Genomic DNA, 12502 nt, shown 5'->3' on the forward strand with positions numbered 1-12502 from the left:
CTCGCCCACACGAGTTTAGGTCAAGCAGGGGGCCTGCACTGCCTCCCTTGCCAGGCGATAACGATGAGCCCCAAACCCGCCAACGGGGTAGTTGAAGAGACGGCCAAGTAGGGGGCTGGCACTTTTCATCCCCACCGGGAGGTCATCACCCCCGCGCCCCGCCGGGTGTCAGTGCAGAGGGACACGTGGACTTCCACCCCGACTCGGCACTAAGGAGGTGCCCTTCCCCCTCCCGTGAGGTGGCGTCAGATGGGGCCCCGTCAGTCAGTGGTAACAGGGCCACTCCCCACCTGTGTCAGCAGAGGATTCCCAGGGAGCGGTGCTCGCACTCTGACCCACTTGTGAGTGTTTTCGTCCGACTCTTCCTACAGAGCCACGGCAACCACGACAGTGTGGTGCTGACATACAGTCAACAGAACAGATCTGAGAGTCCAGAAATACACACAAACATCTATGGCCGAGTGATTTTGACAAGAATGCCAAAGCCATTCAAGGGGGAGAGAACAGTCTTTTTGACAAATGGTGCTAGACAACCAGACAATCACGTGGAAAAGAAAGAAGCTGGACCCCTACCTACGGCTCCCTCCAGACACAAAAATTAATTCAAAATCGATCGACAACCCAAACCTAAGAGCTAAAACTACACTATTGGGAGAAATCACAGGGGTAAAACTTAGTGCCCTGGGTTTAGCAATGGCTGCTTAGATATGATGCCAGAAGCAAAAGCAGTAACAATAACGCTAAACCGGACTCCATAAAATTAAAAACTTCTGTGCGTCAAAGGACCATATCAAGACGGAAAAAGACAACCTGCAAAATGGGGTAAAATATTTACAAACCACGTACCTGATAAGGATCTAGTCTCCAGAATATATAAAGGACTCCTACAATTCGACCACAAAAAGAAAAACCACCCAGTTAAAAAATGTGCAAAAAGGGGCACCTGGCTGGCTGTCGGTTCAACATCTGACTCTTGATTCTGACTCAGGTAGCGATCCCAGGGTCGTGGGATGGAGCCCCGCGTCAGGCTCTGCAGTGAGCATGAAGCCTGCTTAGGATTCATTCTCTCTCTCTCTCTTCCTCCCTCCCTCCCTCCCTCTGCCCCTCCCCTAGCTCATACTCATTCTCTCTCAAAAAAAAAAAAAAAAAGTACAAATGACTTGAGTAGACATTTCTCCAAAGAAGCACATGAAAAGACGCTCAACATCATTCATCACCAGGGAAGTACAAATCAAAACAACAACGAGACACCACTTCACACCCACTAGGATGGCTGGAACAGTAACGAAACAGCAAATAAGCGTTGGTCGGGATGTGGAGAGATTGGAATCCTCGTACGTTCCTGGTGAGAATGTGACATGGTGTGGCGGCCCCTCAAAAATGTAAACACAGGGGGCACCTGGGGGGCTCAGTGGGTTGCACATCCAACTTCAGCTCAGGTCATGATCTCACAGTTCGTGAGTCCAAGCCCCGGGTTGGGCTCTGCCCTGGTGGTGTCTCCCTCTCTCCACCCCACCCCTGCTCACACTCTCTCTCTCAAAAATAAAGAAACATTTAAAAAAAATGTAAACCTAGAATTACCATACGCCCAGCGCTTTCAATCCTAGGTATCCAACCAGGAGAAAGGAAACCACGCGTCCACACGGCAACGGGTACACAAATGTTTGCAGCAGTGCTACTCACAACAGCCACTAGGTGGCAACAACCCAAACGTCCCTCAATACGTGGATGGCTAAACAGGCTGGAAGAGTAGTCAGCCATAAAACGGAATGAGATCTTGACACAGGCCACAACGTGAAGGAACCCCGAAAACATTGTGTCAAGTGAAAGAAACCAGATGCAAAAGGCCACACAGTGTACGATTCCGTTTATATAAAATGTCCAGAAGAGGCATATCCAGAGACAGAAAGCAGATCAGTGGTTGCCAGGGGCTGGGGAGAGAAGGGAATGGAGAGTGATTTCTTAACGGGTCCGGGGTGTCCTTCAGGAGTGATGAGAAAGTTCTGAAACAAGGGAGTGGTGGTCGTTGCACAACACTGTGAGGGTGCTAACTGCCAATGAACTGTAGACTTTAAAACGATCAGTTCCATGTTCTACGATTTTCACCTTCACAACAACTGAAACCATGTGTATCAGAGAAAAACAAATTACTAAATTAAATCTGATCCAGCACAATGCTTGGAAAAATGGGATCTTATGTTCCAAACGAGTCACGGTTGACTCCAACTTAATCAAATGGACAAGACTCTGCTGATAAAGACTCTTAACGGAAGCGCTGTGTGGACACAGCACTGGCTGCACTGGACACAACTTCATGTTTTTAGCAATAATGCCAACCTCGTTAATAGACCCAATGTCATTCCTCGTTTACCACGGAAAACTACTTATCGTAATACCTTCGAAACCAGCGGCTTATCGTCCGCGAGCTCTCCTCATCCTTCAGTAGCAACGGTCTGCGGGCCCAGGCCAGAGGTAGGTGCCTGTGGCCTCCTTACACACCACAGGGCTTAACAGGGATCCAGTGACCAAAGGCAGGATAATTGCGGGACACAATTTTAAAAGAGCTTTTTTAGGAAAAAGCCTTTCTTCCAACATATGCTTTTATTCTCTCCCTTTCCCGCTTTGTTGGAAACGCTGGTGTAGGAAATCCTCTCAACCCCAAGCCTCTTTAAGTCCTGTATTACCGATTCATCAGTTACTCCAGGTTACACAGAACCCTCAGCACTGCCCTATTTGTAGGCCTCAGTAAAATGTCACCTTTTAACATGTACCAGTAAGTGGCCTCTTGGCTGGATATAATTCTGTTAATAAATTACTAAGTTCTTCTAATAAAAGGCAGTGAACAGTCACAAAGTATATTCACTGGTATTTTAAAGGGCAGATCTGAAGACCGACGAGCGGCTGCCAATCAAGAACTAGGTCAGGCATCCCTACACCTGGAAGTTTCTGACTACTGGTCACATATTGGGATTGAAAAAAAAGACGAAAATACATCATCATTTTTAAAATGGAGTCAGCAGACAATCTTCTAAACTAAAAACCCACAGGCGTGCCTGGGGGGCTCAGTCAGTTAGGCATCCAACTCTTGACTTCAGCTCAGGACATGATCTCACAGTTTGTGAGTTCCAGCCCTACATCAGGCTCTGCACGGACAGTGCAAAGCCTGCTTGGAACTCTCTCTCCCTCTCTCTCTTGTCCCTCCCTGCTTGTGCGCGTGCACTCACTCTCTCTCTCAAAATAAATAAGCTTAAAAAAAAAAATTAAAAGCCCACAGAATTAAGGGAACCGCTGAGACAGAATCCAGAATGTCCAGGATCCAACTGGGGATGTGATTCTCCACATGGACCCAAGGAGTAGTCATGAGCTCCCACCTACCTTTTGGCTGAGGCTGGAGATTTGGCCACGATCACTGCATTCCTGTAGTCCGGGATCTGTGACAGATTAAGAGGTCAGGGATTACTCCAGAGGCTGTTCACGCCAGCACCTGACAGTCAATAAAAAGGAACATTCCTAGACTCAAAACTGTCATCTGGTCACATGAAAAGTCTTCCAAAAAGAGAAAAAGTTCAAAGTAAATTTCCCCTTTGGAAAATGAAGAAACTCCTACTACCTAGGAAAAAATAGGACAGAGGTATGAGCCTCACAGACTTAAGACACAAAGTAATGCTAATCGGTGATTAGCTGATATCCAGGGACCAGTGAATACTGATAATGGGGTATAAAGACGTTTTTATAAAGTCAACAGGAATTCCTCTCATGAATGCCCGTCACGTGCAATTTCACAGTGCAAGGATGATATGCATCCAACCTGAATCCAAGGCAACTGTCACATTCCAAATTAGTACACTCCATACGAATGACTCCCATATCTGAGTCATGGCATTTTGAAGAAACCAATCTGTTAAAGGATAATCAGGATGGTGGGATTTTTTAAAGATATGAAGGGGCGCCTGGGTGGCGCAGTCGGTTAAGCGTCCGACTTCAGCCAGGTCACAATCTCGCGGTCCGTGAGTTCGAGCCCCGCGTCAGGCTCTGGGCTGATGGCTCAGAGCCTGGAGCCTGTTTCCGATTCTGTGTCTCCCTCTCTCTCTGCCCCTCCCCCGTTCATGCTCTGTCTCTCTGTCCCAAAAAAAAGAAATAAACGTTGAAAAAAAAAAATTTAAAGATATGAAGAACCCTTAAGAAAATAACTAAAATATCAGTCTACTCTGCAGCCTTTTACTGTTGGAACATTTGAAGTGATTGTAATTGAAGATATACCCATTATCGACTTCTGAGAGTTTATAAGACAAAACTCTTTTTTTTTTTTTTTTTAAGACAAAACTCTTTTTAAGCTGTGCAGTGATTTATTTCTGACTTCATCCTGGCAATAGTTTCAAATTACGTTCTTGACATTCAGACACTTCGTTAAATGGTATTATTTCATTCAATATACCCTCTTCACTTTTTTTCTCACAACTATGCTATATCAATGAATTTCTATATAAGCATTAATAACATCTAACACCTTGTACGATGCCTAGTACACAGGAAGCACTAAGTAATACTTAGTAAATAAACAGAACACTGATTTATTTGAAGAACGCTCTAATGGAAAAATACCCAGCATAACCACACGGATCGGGTATCTTTATAGGGCAGCCTAATTCATCCAAAACTACCAAGGAGTAAGGGAGCAAAAAATACACATGGGCATTTTCCTTATTTTCACTGGAAGTCTTCCTAAACTGTTTTATGGACTTGTCTCTCACCAAATATCATCAAACAGCGCAAACCCAGCCAAGAGGAGAAGTGACAATGAAGGAAAACAGTTAATAAAGCAAATAAAAGGAGACTTTAAAAGAAAGGACTCTTTAATAAAAACAGGTCTATTTCGGGGGTACGTGGCTGGCTCAGTTGGTAGAGCATGAGACTCTTGATCTCAGGGTTATGAGTTCAAGCCCATGTTGGGAGTAAAGTTTGCTTAAAAAAAAAAAAAAAAAAAAGAAATGAAAACAGGCCTATTTTCTCCCCAGGAGCTACAACAGGAAACCGTACACTTAAAGAACTAGCTGTTAAGAAAAAGAACCAGGGGCGCCTGGGTGGCTCAGTCAGTTAAGTGTCTGACTTCAGCTTAGGTCATGATCTCGCAGTTCATGAGTTCAAGCCCGGCGTTGGGCTCTGGGCTGATGGCTCACAGCCTGGAGCCTGCTTCAGATTCTGTGTCTCCCACTCTCTCTCTGCCCCTCCCCCGCCTGTGCTCTGTCTCTCTCTGTCTCTAAAAAATGAATAAACATTTTTAAAAAATTAAAAAGAAAGAAAAACAACCAAAAAGAAACCTAGGCAGTGGAAATAAGAAACTCACTAACGGGCTTTTACGGTGGCAGAACGGACACAGATAAACAAGCCTGGGTCTTCCAGCCAAGGGATTTTCCCACAACGCTATATATAACAACGCAAAACTTGAAAAAGACCAAATAACAAAAAGTGAAACAACAGAAACTAGATCCAAAATTTTCAACATCTAACAGTTCCCAAAGGAAAGAATGAGAAAACAGAAGAGATGAGATAATCAAATAATAGGGGGGGGGGGAAATGCCCAGAGAATGAAAGAGACCCAGGGAGTATCTAGTGACATGAAAGGAAAAAAGATCTACCCCAGACACATCATGCGGAAGTTTCAAAACCACAGCAGAAAAATGTGACACTGTGGGGGAAATTCCTGCCTGCCCCCAAAAACACACTAGATGTACCCTCACACTAAAACTCAAGAAAGGGAAAAATTCAAATCATACAGCATTGTTTTGGTCATTAAACTTGCAAAACTAAGTGCACGGGGAAATAGACACTATCATATGTACTGTTAGTGAAAGTATCAATACAGCCCCTTCGGAGAACTGCAAGTTTCATAATATTGTATTAAAATATTAAATTTTCATGATATTCAAACATTAAATTTTCAGAAAATTGAGATTTTTGCAATATCTACTAAAGCATTAAAAATGTAGATTACTTTTCTATCAAGCAATTCTACTCCCCAACATTTTTTCAAAAAAATATGTAATCAGAAAGGTAAGTACAAGAATTTCCAATGCAGCATTATTTAATGATAAATTTTTAAGTAAAATATTTCATCTAAAAGAGTGAAAAATTGGGGCACCTGGGTGGCTCAGTTGGTTTAGTGTTCGACTTCAGCTCAGGTCATGATCTCGTGGTTTGTGGGCTCAAGCCCTGTGTCAGGCTCTGTGCTGACAGGACAGAGCCTGCTTTGGATTCTCTATCTCCATCTCTCTGACCCTCCCCCACTTATGCACACGCGCTCTCTCTCTCTCAAAAATAAACATTAAAAAAAAGAAGATAAAACATTCACAGCCCTTTAAAAAAAAAGGGTGAAAAATTAAAACAACCTAATATCCAATCAAGAGGAGGATGGTTGAAAAAACTGTGGCTCATTTAAACTTGTGCTTTAAACATTTAAACACGTAGCCATTTGATCTTAATTGAACTCAAAGAAAATGATTCAGTTCTCAGTCACACTAGCCACATGCAACGACCAGTGGCGACCAAACTAGACAGCGGCTAGAACATTTTCACAATCACAGAAAGTTCTACCGGCCATCACTGATCTAAACTCAGAACTACGATGTAGCAATTATGAATCTTAGCATGGCAAGACCTCCAGACACCAGCGTAGCAATGAAAAGAACAAGTTGCAGAACAAGGCAAACAATATGTTAACTGCTTTTTGTTCTTTGTTTTTTTCCAAAAAAGCACCCACAAATCAACATCTGTAACTATGTATATAGACGAGGAGGCGAATACAAACAGAGAAAAGTCTGGGAGGACACAGGGCGCAAAGCAAGCTGGCAACAAGGGCTACCCCTGCAGAGGGGCCAAGGACCAGGCTGGTGGCCCAGGGAAGCTAGGGGCTGACCAGTATTGTCAGAATTACTATATACACACACATGCGTGTCCCTGTCACTGCCACTGTCAACATAAAGTTTCATTTTTCACTTTAGAAGAAAATGACTCTATCAGGCGCAAGGGAAAACATACCCCATATCCAGTTTCCAGCTTCCAAACTCTGTAGTAATTTTCTCCTGAACGACTAAGGGAAAACAACATCAGGGCCACTGTGGAACCACAAAGAATCAAACTGCCCTACACCCCCATACTCCCTTGCTATACACCCCTACCCTGTCCCTGATCTCTCATCCCCTGCCATATCTCATTTCTGTAAAGAGAGTGGCTGGATTCAAAGACACTAAGAAGAACACTGGGGTCGGGTGGGAGGTCAGGGGGAGGAGGGATGCAACTCAAGAATCAGAAACAGGATAACTCCAGGGGCACCTGGATGGCTCAGTCGGTTAAGCGTCCAACTTGGGCTCAGGTCATGATCTCATGGTTTGTGCGTTCAAGCCCCGCATCAGGCTCTGTGCTGACAGCTGAGCCTGGAGCCTGCTTTGGATTCTGTGTCTCCCTCTCTCCCTGCCCCTTCCCCACTCTCACTCTGTCTCTTTCTTTCTCTCTCTCTCTCAAAAATAAACATTAAAAAATTAAAAAAAAAAAAAAAAAGAAGATAACTCAGAAGTTCCTATTTAAAAATTGATGAGATAGGATGGGATCTCTACATACACCAGAGAAATATACTTGTGGCCCTCCTCTTCATCATTTCCTTAAGAATCCTGGTGCAGACCAATGATCTCTAGAACTATCACCGTAATATCTTGTCATTTTTTAAAAATACGCATTGTATTTAATCAATACCCAAGCCAATTTCGGTCATATTTTAGTATCTCTCTGATTTAGATGTCCTAGACTCAGTAGTGTCTTACAGCTGCTGTCGGCCCCACAGCAGCTGTGATGTGCTTTTCCAACCCTTCACACATGTGAAGAAGGCCATGGCATTCATTTCAAACAAGCCACAGGCACTGCTGGTTCTATAGGGGCCGGGTTTGATTGCCATTTAAAACGTCTCCAGCAAGAGTTCCCTATGATTCGGCATTAAAACGAACAGCGACAGTGCATGCAGAAAGACACAGCACGTAGACAGCAGGGTGTAGATTTCACATTCGTGGCTCAAGCAGTCATCACTGGAGGAATGACTGCAAGTGAGTATCTTCCCATAAGGCGATAATGGAATGCTCTGTGGGACCTAACGAAGGAAGACCGTGCACTGCCAGTGAAGCTGGAAAGGACTGAATCTCAAAGGACACCTAACATGCACACCACAACGAGACTGAAGGAAGGAGAACCTGCCAAACTCCCAGGAGAGAGGCCCAAAGCTTCAAGGCAATGAGCATCCAATTATCGGGACTTTCCTTCCAACTCTGGCAGAAAGGGCTTCAATTCCAGTGACGGCTCAAGAGAGAAACATGTGAGCTGTCAGATCGGAAAATGTCAGCATCAGCCTTGCAAAACAGGATCACTGAGGGACACAAAGGCACTGTGTCACACAGCTAATCCACAGTGTTTCCTTCCTTCCTGATGACCTAAATAATGTAAACCTTAGCCGATGGCATCTTCGATTCAGTAAGATATGGTCAACTAAAACAAGTACGCTGTAAAAGGCAAAAAGAACAGAAGTCCTTTTAAACAGTGAGCTCCCATAGAGTACTTCATTTTTTTTAAAGTTTATTTATTTTGAGAGAGAGAGAGAGAATGCATGTGCAATGTGTGAGCAAGGGAGAGGCAGAGAGAGAGAGGGAGAGACAAAATCCCAAGCAGGCTCTGAGCTATCAGAGCAGAACCCAACTTGGGGCTAGATCTCTCAAACCAAGAGATCATGACCTGAGCCAATATCAAGAGTCAGACCCTTGGGACGCCGCCTGGGTGGCTCAGTCAGTTAAACATCCGACTTGAGCTCAGGTCATGATTTCATGGTTCGTGAGTTCAAGCCCCGCACTGGGCTCTGTGCTGACAGCTCAGAGCCTGGAGCCTGCTTCCGAGTCTGTGTCTTCTTCTCTCTCTCTGCCCCTCCCCCGCTCGTGTTCTGTCTCTCAAAAACAAATGATCGTAAAAAAAAAATTTTTTTTTTTTTTAAAAAGTCACTTAACCGACTGAACCACCCAGGTGCCCCTAAAGTGGTTAATTTTATGTTATGTGAATTTTAACCTCAATGAAAAAAAAAATCTGAACATGTCTGCTTATGTAGACTCCCTTAAGAAAACTACAGGTTACAAACTGAGATATATGTGAAACAAATACTAACCAATGGCTACAATCAAGAATTAAAAAAGGATGCCTGTGGCACAGAAGGAAACACACAAAGAAAAGGCATTAAGCACCTTTTCACAGAAAAGAAATCTACGAAGAGACGCTCGATTTCTTACATCATCAGAGATATATCCATCGACGTGACACCAACACACCAGGCCACAGCCATTCAACAGGCAAAAGTTTTAAATTCTGGTAACGTAAGTATCGAAACAAAGATGGATCCACAGACTACCTGACTCACTGCTGGTCAGAACGGAAAGGTATAACTGCTTTGGGAAAAATTAAACACAGGCCATGCCACCTAGAGATGAATATAGAATCACGATACACTTGCTTGCACACCACAGGAGACACCTACAAGAGTGCTCACAGGACACAATCACAAGAGCAAAAACCTATGAGTAAACTGTGACAAGGCTGCACAGTGACTATTTCTCAACAGTCAAAATGGATGCACCGTGACACATAACATGGATGAGTCTTACTAACGTAACAGCAAGTGAAAACTGCCCCCAAATCACACAATTTGACTCTTTATAAACTTAAAAAAGTGTATCGTTTTTGTCTTTGAATAATACCTGTATGTGTATGTATATATGCGATAAGACCATCTACAAAGGAAGTCAAGAAAACGATGAAGCAAGACTCAGGATAGTGGCTCCCTTGGGCAGGAGGAGGCAGGGGGATGTGACAGAAAAGGACCACATGAGTGGATGTCAGTTATGAGGGATCTAGTTTTCTTCCTACGTGGGAGGATCACGGCCGGTGACCACTACAGACAGATGGACAGAGAGATAGGCAGAGCGATGGAAACACAAATGAGGGCCAGGTGCATGTGTGGACCAATGATGACAGTTATTTGACCATGATCACAACTAGTTCAATTCTAGGTACCTGAAGTCCAAAAGAAAACACAATTTAAAGAGCTTAACAAAAGAAACAAACTGAAGATTAAAAATTTGAAAACACAGGGGCACCTGGGTTGGCTCAGTCAGTGAAGCGTCCAACTCTCAATTTTGGCTCTGGTCACGATCTCATGGTTCATGGGATCGAGCCCTGTGTCAGGCTCTGTGCCGACAGTGTTGAGCCTGCTTTGGATTCTCTCTCCCTCTCTCTCTGCCCCTTTCCCACTCACGCTCTCTCTCAAAAATAAATAAACTTTAACAACAAAAAAAAAGAATTTTAAAATACACTGAATTACATTTATAAAGTAAATCGTGCTTTAAGCAGAATACACCAAGTTTTAATCCTTGACAGGTGGCCCAAGGAAATGGAAATGGATCTTTTCAACCTTAAACAGAATGTTAAAATACAGAAGTATGAGCTAGCCCACCTCTTCTTGAATATACTGCAGTAAAAAGGGAGATGCTCTTAAATTATCAACAGGAATGTTGAAGAAGCCTTGAATTTCCTTCTGGTGCAAATCCATAGTAATAAGATGAGTTAGACCTTTGGAAACAAAGACACAAACATATGAAGAGCTAAATAACCGGCTGTACTGCATGAAATAAGCATATATAAATACTATATACAATAGCATTTAAAAAACTGCTCTCTAATCAAAAAGACTCAGAGTCTCTCTCTCTCTCTCAGATTTTTTAATTCAATGACACTGTGAGAGAACAGAAAACATATAGTGGTCTCTGACCCCTGTCCCTAACACAGAGCTCCTAAAACCCTGGTACATTCCTAAGAGATAAGAGCGCTAGGAGCACCTTCTGTTCTAATGAGGTGACTTTTGGGTTTTTTTCAAATTTTTTTTAATGTCTATTTATTTTTGAGAGAGAGAGAGAGAGAGAGAGAGAGAGAATGAGTGGGTGAGGGGCAGAGAGGGAGGGAGACACAGAATCCAAAGCAGGCTCCATCCAGGCTCTGAGCTGTCGGCACAGGGCCCGATGCAGGGCTCGAACCCACAAACCATTGAGATCATGACCTGAGCTGAAGTCTCCCTACTGAGCTACTGAGGCGCCCCCTAATGAGGTGACTCTTGGTGGGCTCTTGGAGCTTGGAATTTTCAGCCTTCACCCCATCCCCACCTCCATTCTCCAGAGGCAGGGGGAGGGGCCGGAAATGGAGCAGGCACGAGGAAGCAGAGGTTTCGGGCAGCTGCCAGGTAGGTGAACAGGTGGAGGTGCTGGCAGAGGTCATGGGCTCCGCAGCCCTCCCCACATGTGGGGCCTCGCATCCCCTCCAGCAGGATGATCGCCCGTATTCTTTATCTTATGCTTTTCCAATCAAGTGGCAAACAGTAAGTGGGCAGTTTTCCCGAGTTCTGTAAGTTGCCCCCGCAAATAATCAAATCTGAGGATGGGTCCTGGGAGCTTCTGATTCACAGCAGATTGGTCAGAAGCACAGGTGTCTACCTCCAGGTAGACAGTGTCAGAATTTAGTTAAATTGTAGGCTACCCAGAGGCGCCTGGGTGGCTCAGTCAGTTAAGCATCTGACTTCGGCTCAGGTCACGATCTCATGGTTTGTGAGTTCCAACCCCACACTGGGCTCTCTGCTGTCAGCACGGAGTCTGCTTCAGATCCTCTGTCCCCCTCTCTTTCCGCCCCTCCCCCGCTCACAATCTCTCTCTCTCTCTTTCTCAAAAGTAATAAACATTAAAAACAAAAAACAAAAACCGTAGGATACCCAGCTGATGTCATGAAGAATTGCTAAGTGTAGGGAAAAACCTCTACACATCTGGTGACCAAAAGTGACATCTTCTGCGTGAGTAGTACAAGAGATACACAGGAGGGGAACTGGCTTTTTCCCCACTCAGAAGGGAAAGGCTGGGTGGTTTTCTTACACAGAGATACATGATTTTCACATCAATTTATAGTCTTAAAACAGCAAAGGTAATAGTAACAAAGAAAGGTCTCTTATAATTGTATTAGAGCAAGTTACATCTCCTTGAAGTTTCCTTAATAGGTACAGCAAAGCCATATTAAGACAAATATTGTCTTAAGATCTTAAGACAAACTGCACAGGCCTGTAACTAGAAGAAATGAAGAACCTTCACCTCCACTGGCTCTTCAAAATGATCATCGTACTTGAAATGATCATCAGAAAAGTATAAGGAGGGGCACCTGGGTGGCTCAGTCAGTTAAGCGTCCGACTTCAGCTCAGGTCATGATATAACGGTTTGTGAGTTCAAGCCCCGCGTCACGCTCTGTGCTGACAGCTCAGAGCCTGGAGCCTGCTTCGGATTCTGTGTCTCCCTCTCTCTGCCCCTCCCCTGCTTACACTCTGTCTCTCTCAAAAATTAACAAACATTTAAAAAATTAAAAAAAAAAAAGAAAGAAAAGAAAAGTAGAAGGA

The 12502-nt window shown here is 44.0% G+C and overlaps 1 protein-coding gene across 3 annotated transcripts in view; it reads right to left on the minus strand.

The window, feature by feature from the left end:
- PRPSAP2 (phosphoribosyl pyrophosphate synthetase associated protein 2) overlaps positions 1-12502 on the minus strand; it is a 46050-nt gene that overhangs the window by 20241 nt on the left and 13307 nt on the right. For all 3 annotated transcript variants that reach the window (XM_030295583.1, XM_030295581.1, XM_030295582.1), the window contains 2 exons: positions 10532-10647; positions 3376-3431 (listed from right to left, as the gene is read on the minus strand). In XM_030295583.1, coding sequence (XP_030151443.1) covers positions 3376-3431; positions 10532-10647 — 172 coding nt within the window. The remainder of the gene's footprint in view (positions 1-3375; positions 3432-10531; positions 10648-12502) is intronic.

This window comes from Lynx canadensis, chromosome E1, assembly GCF_007474595.2.
Source record: "Lynx canadensis isolate LIC74 chromosome E1, mLynCan4.pri.v2, whole genome shotgun sequence".
Lineage (NCBI taxonomy): Eukaryota > Metazoa > Chordata > Mammalia > Carnivora > Felidae > Lynx > Lynx canadensis.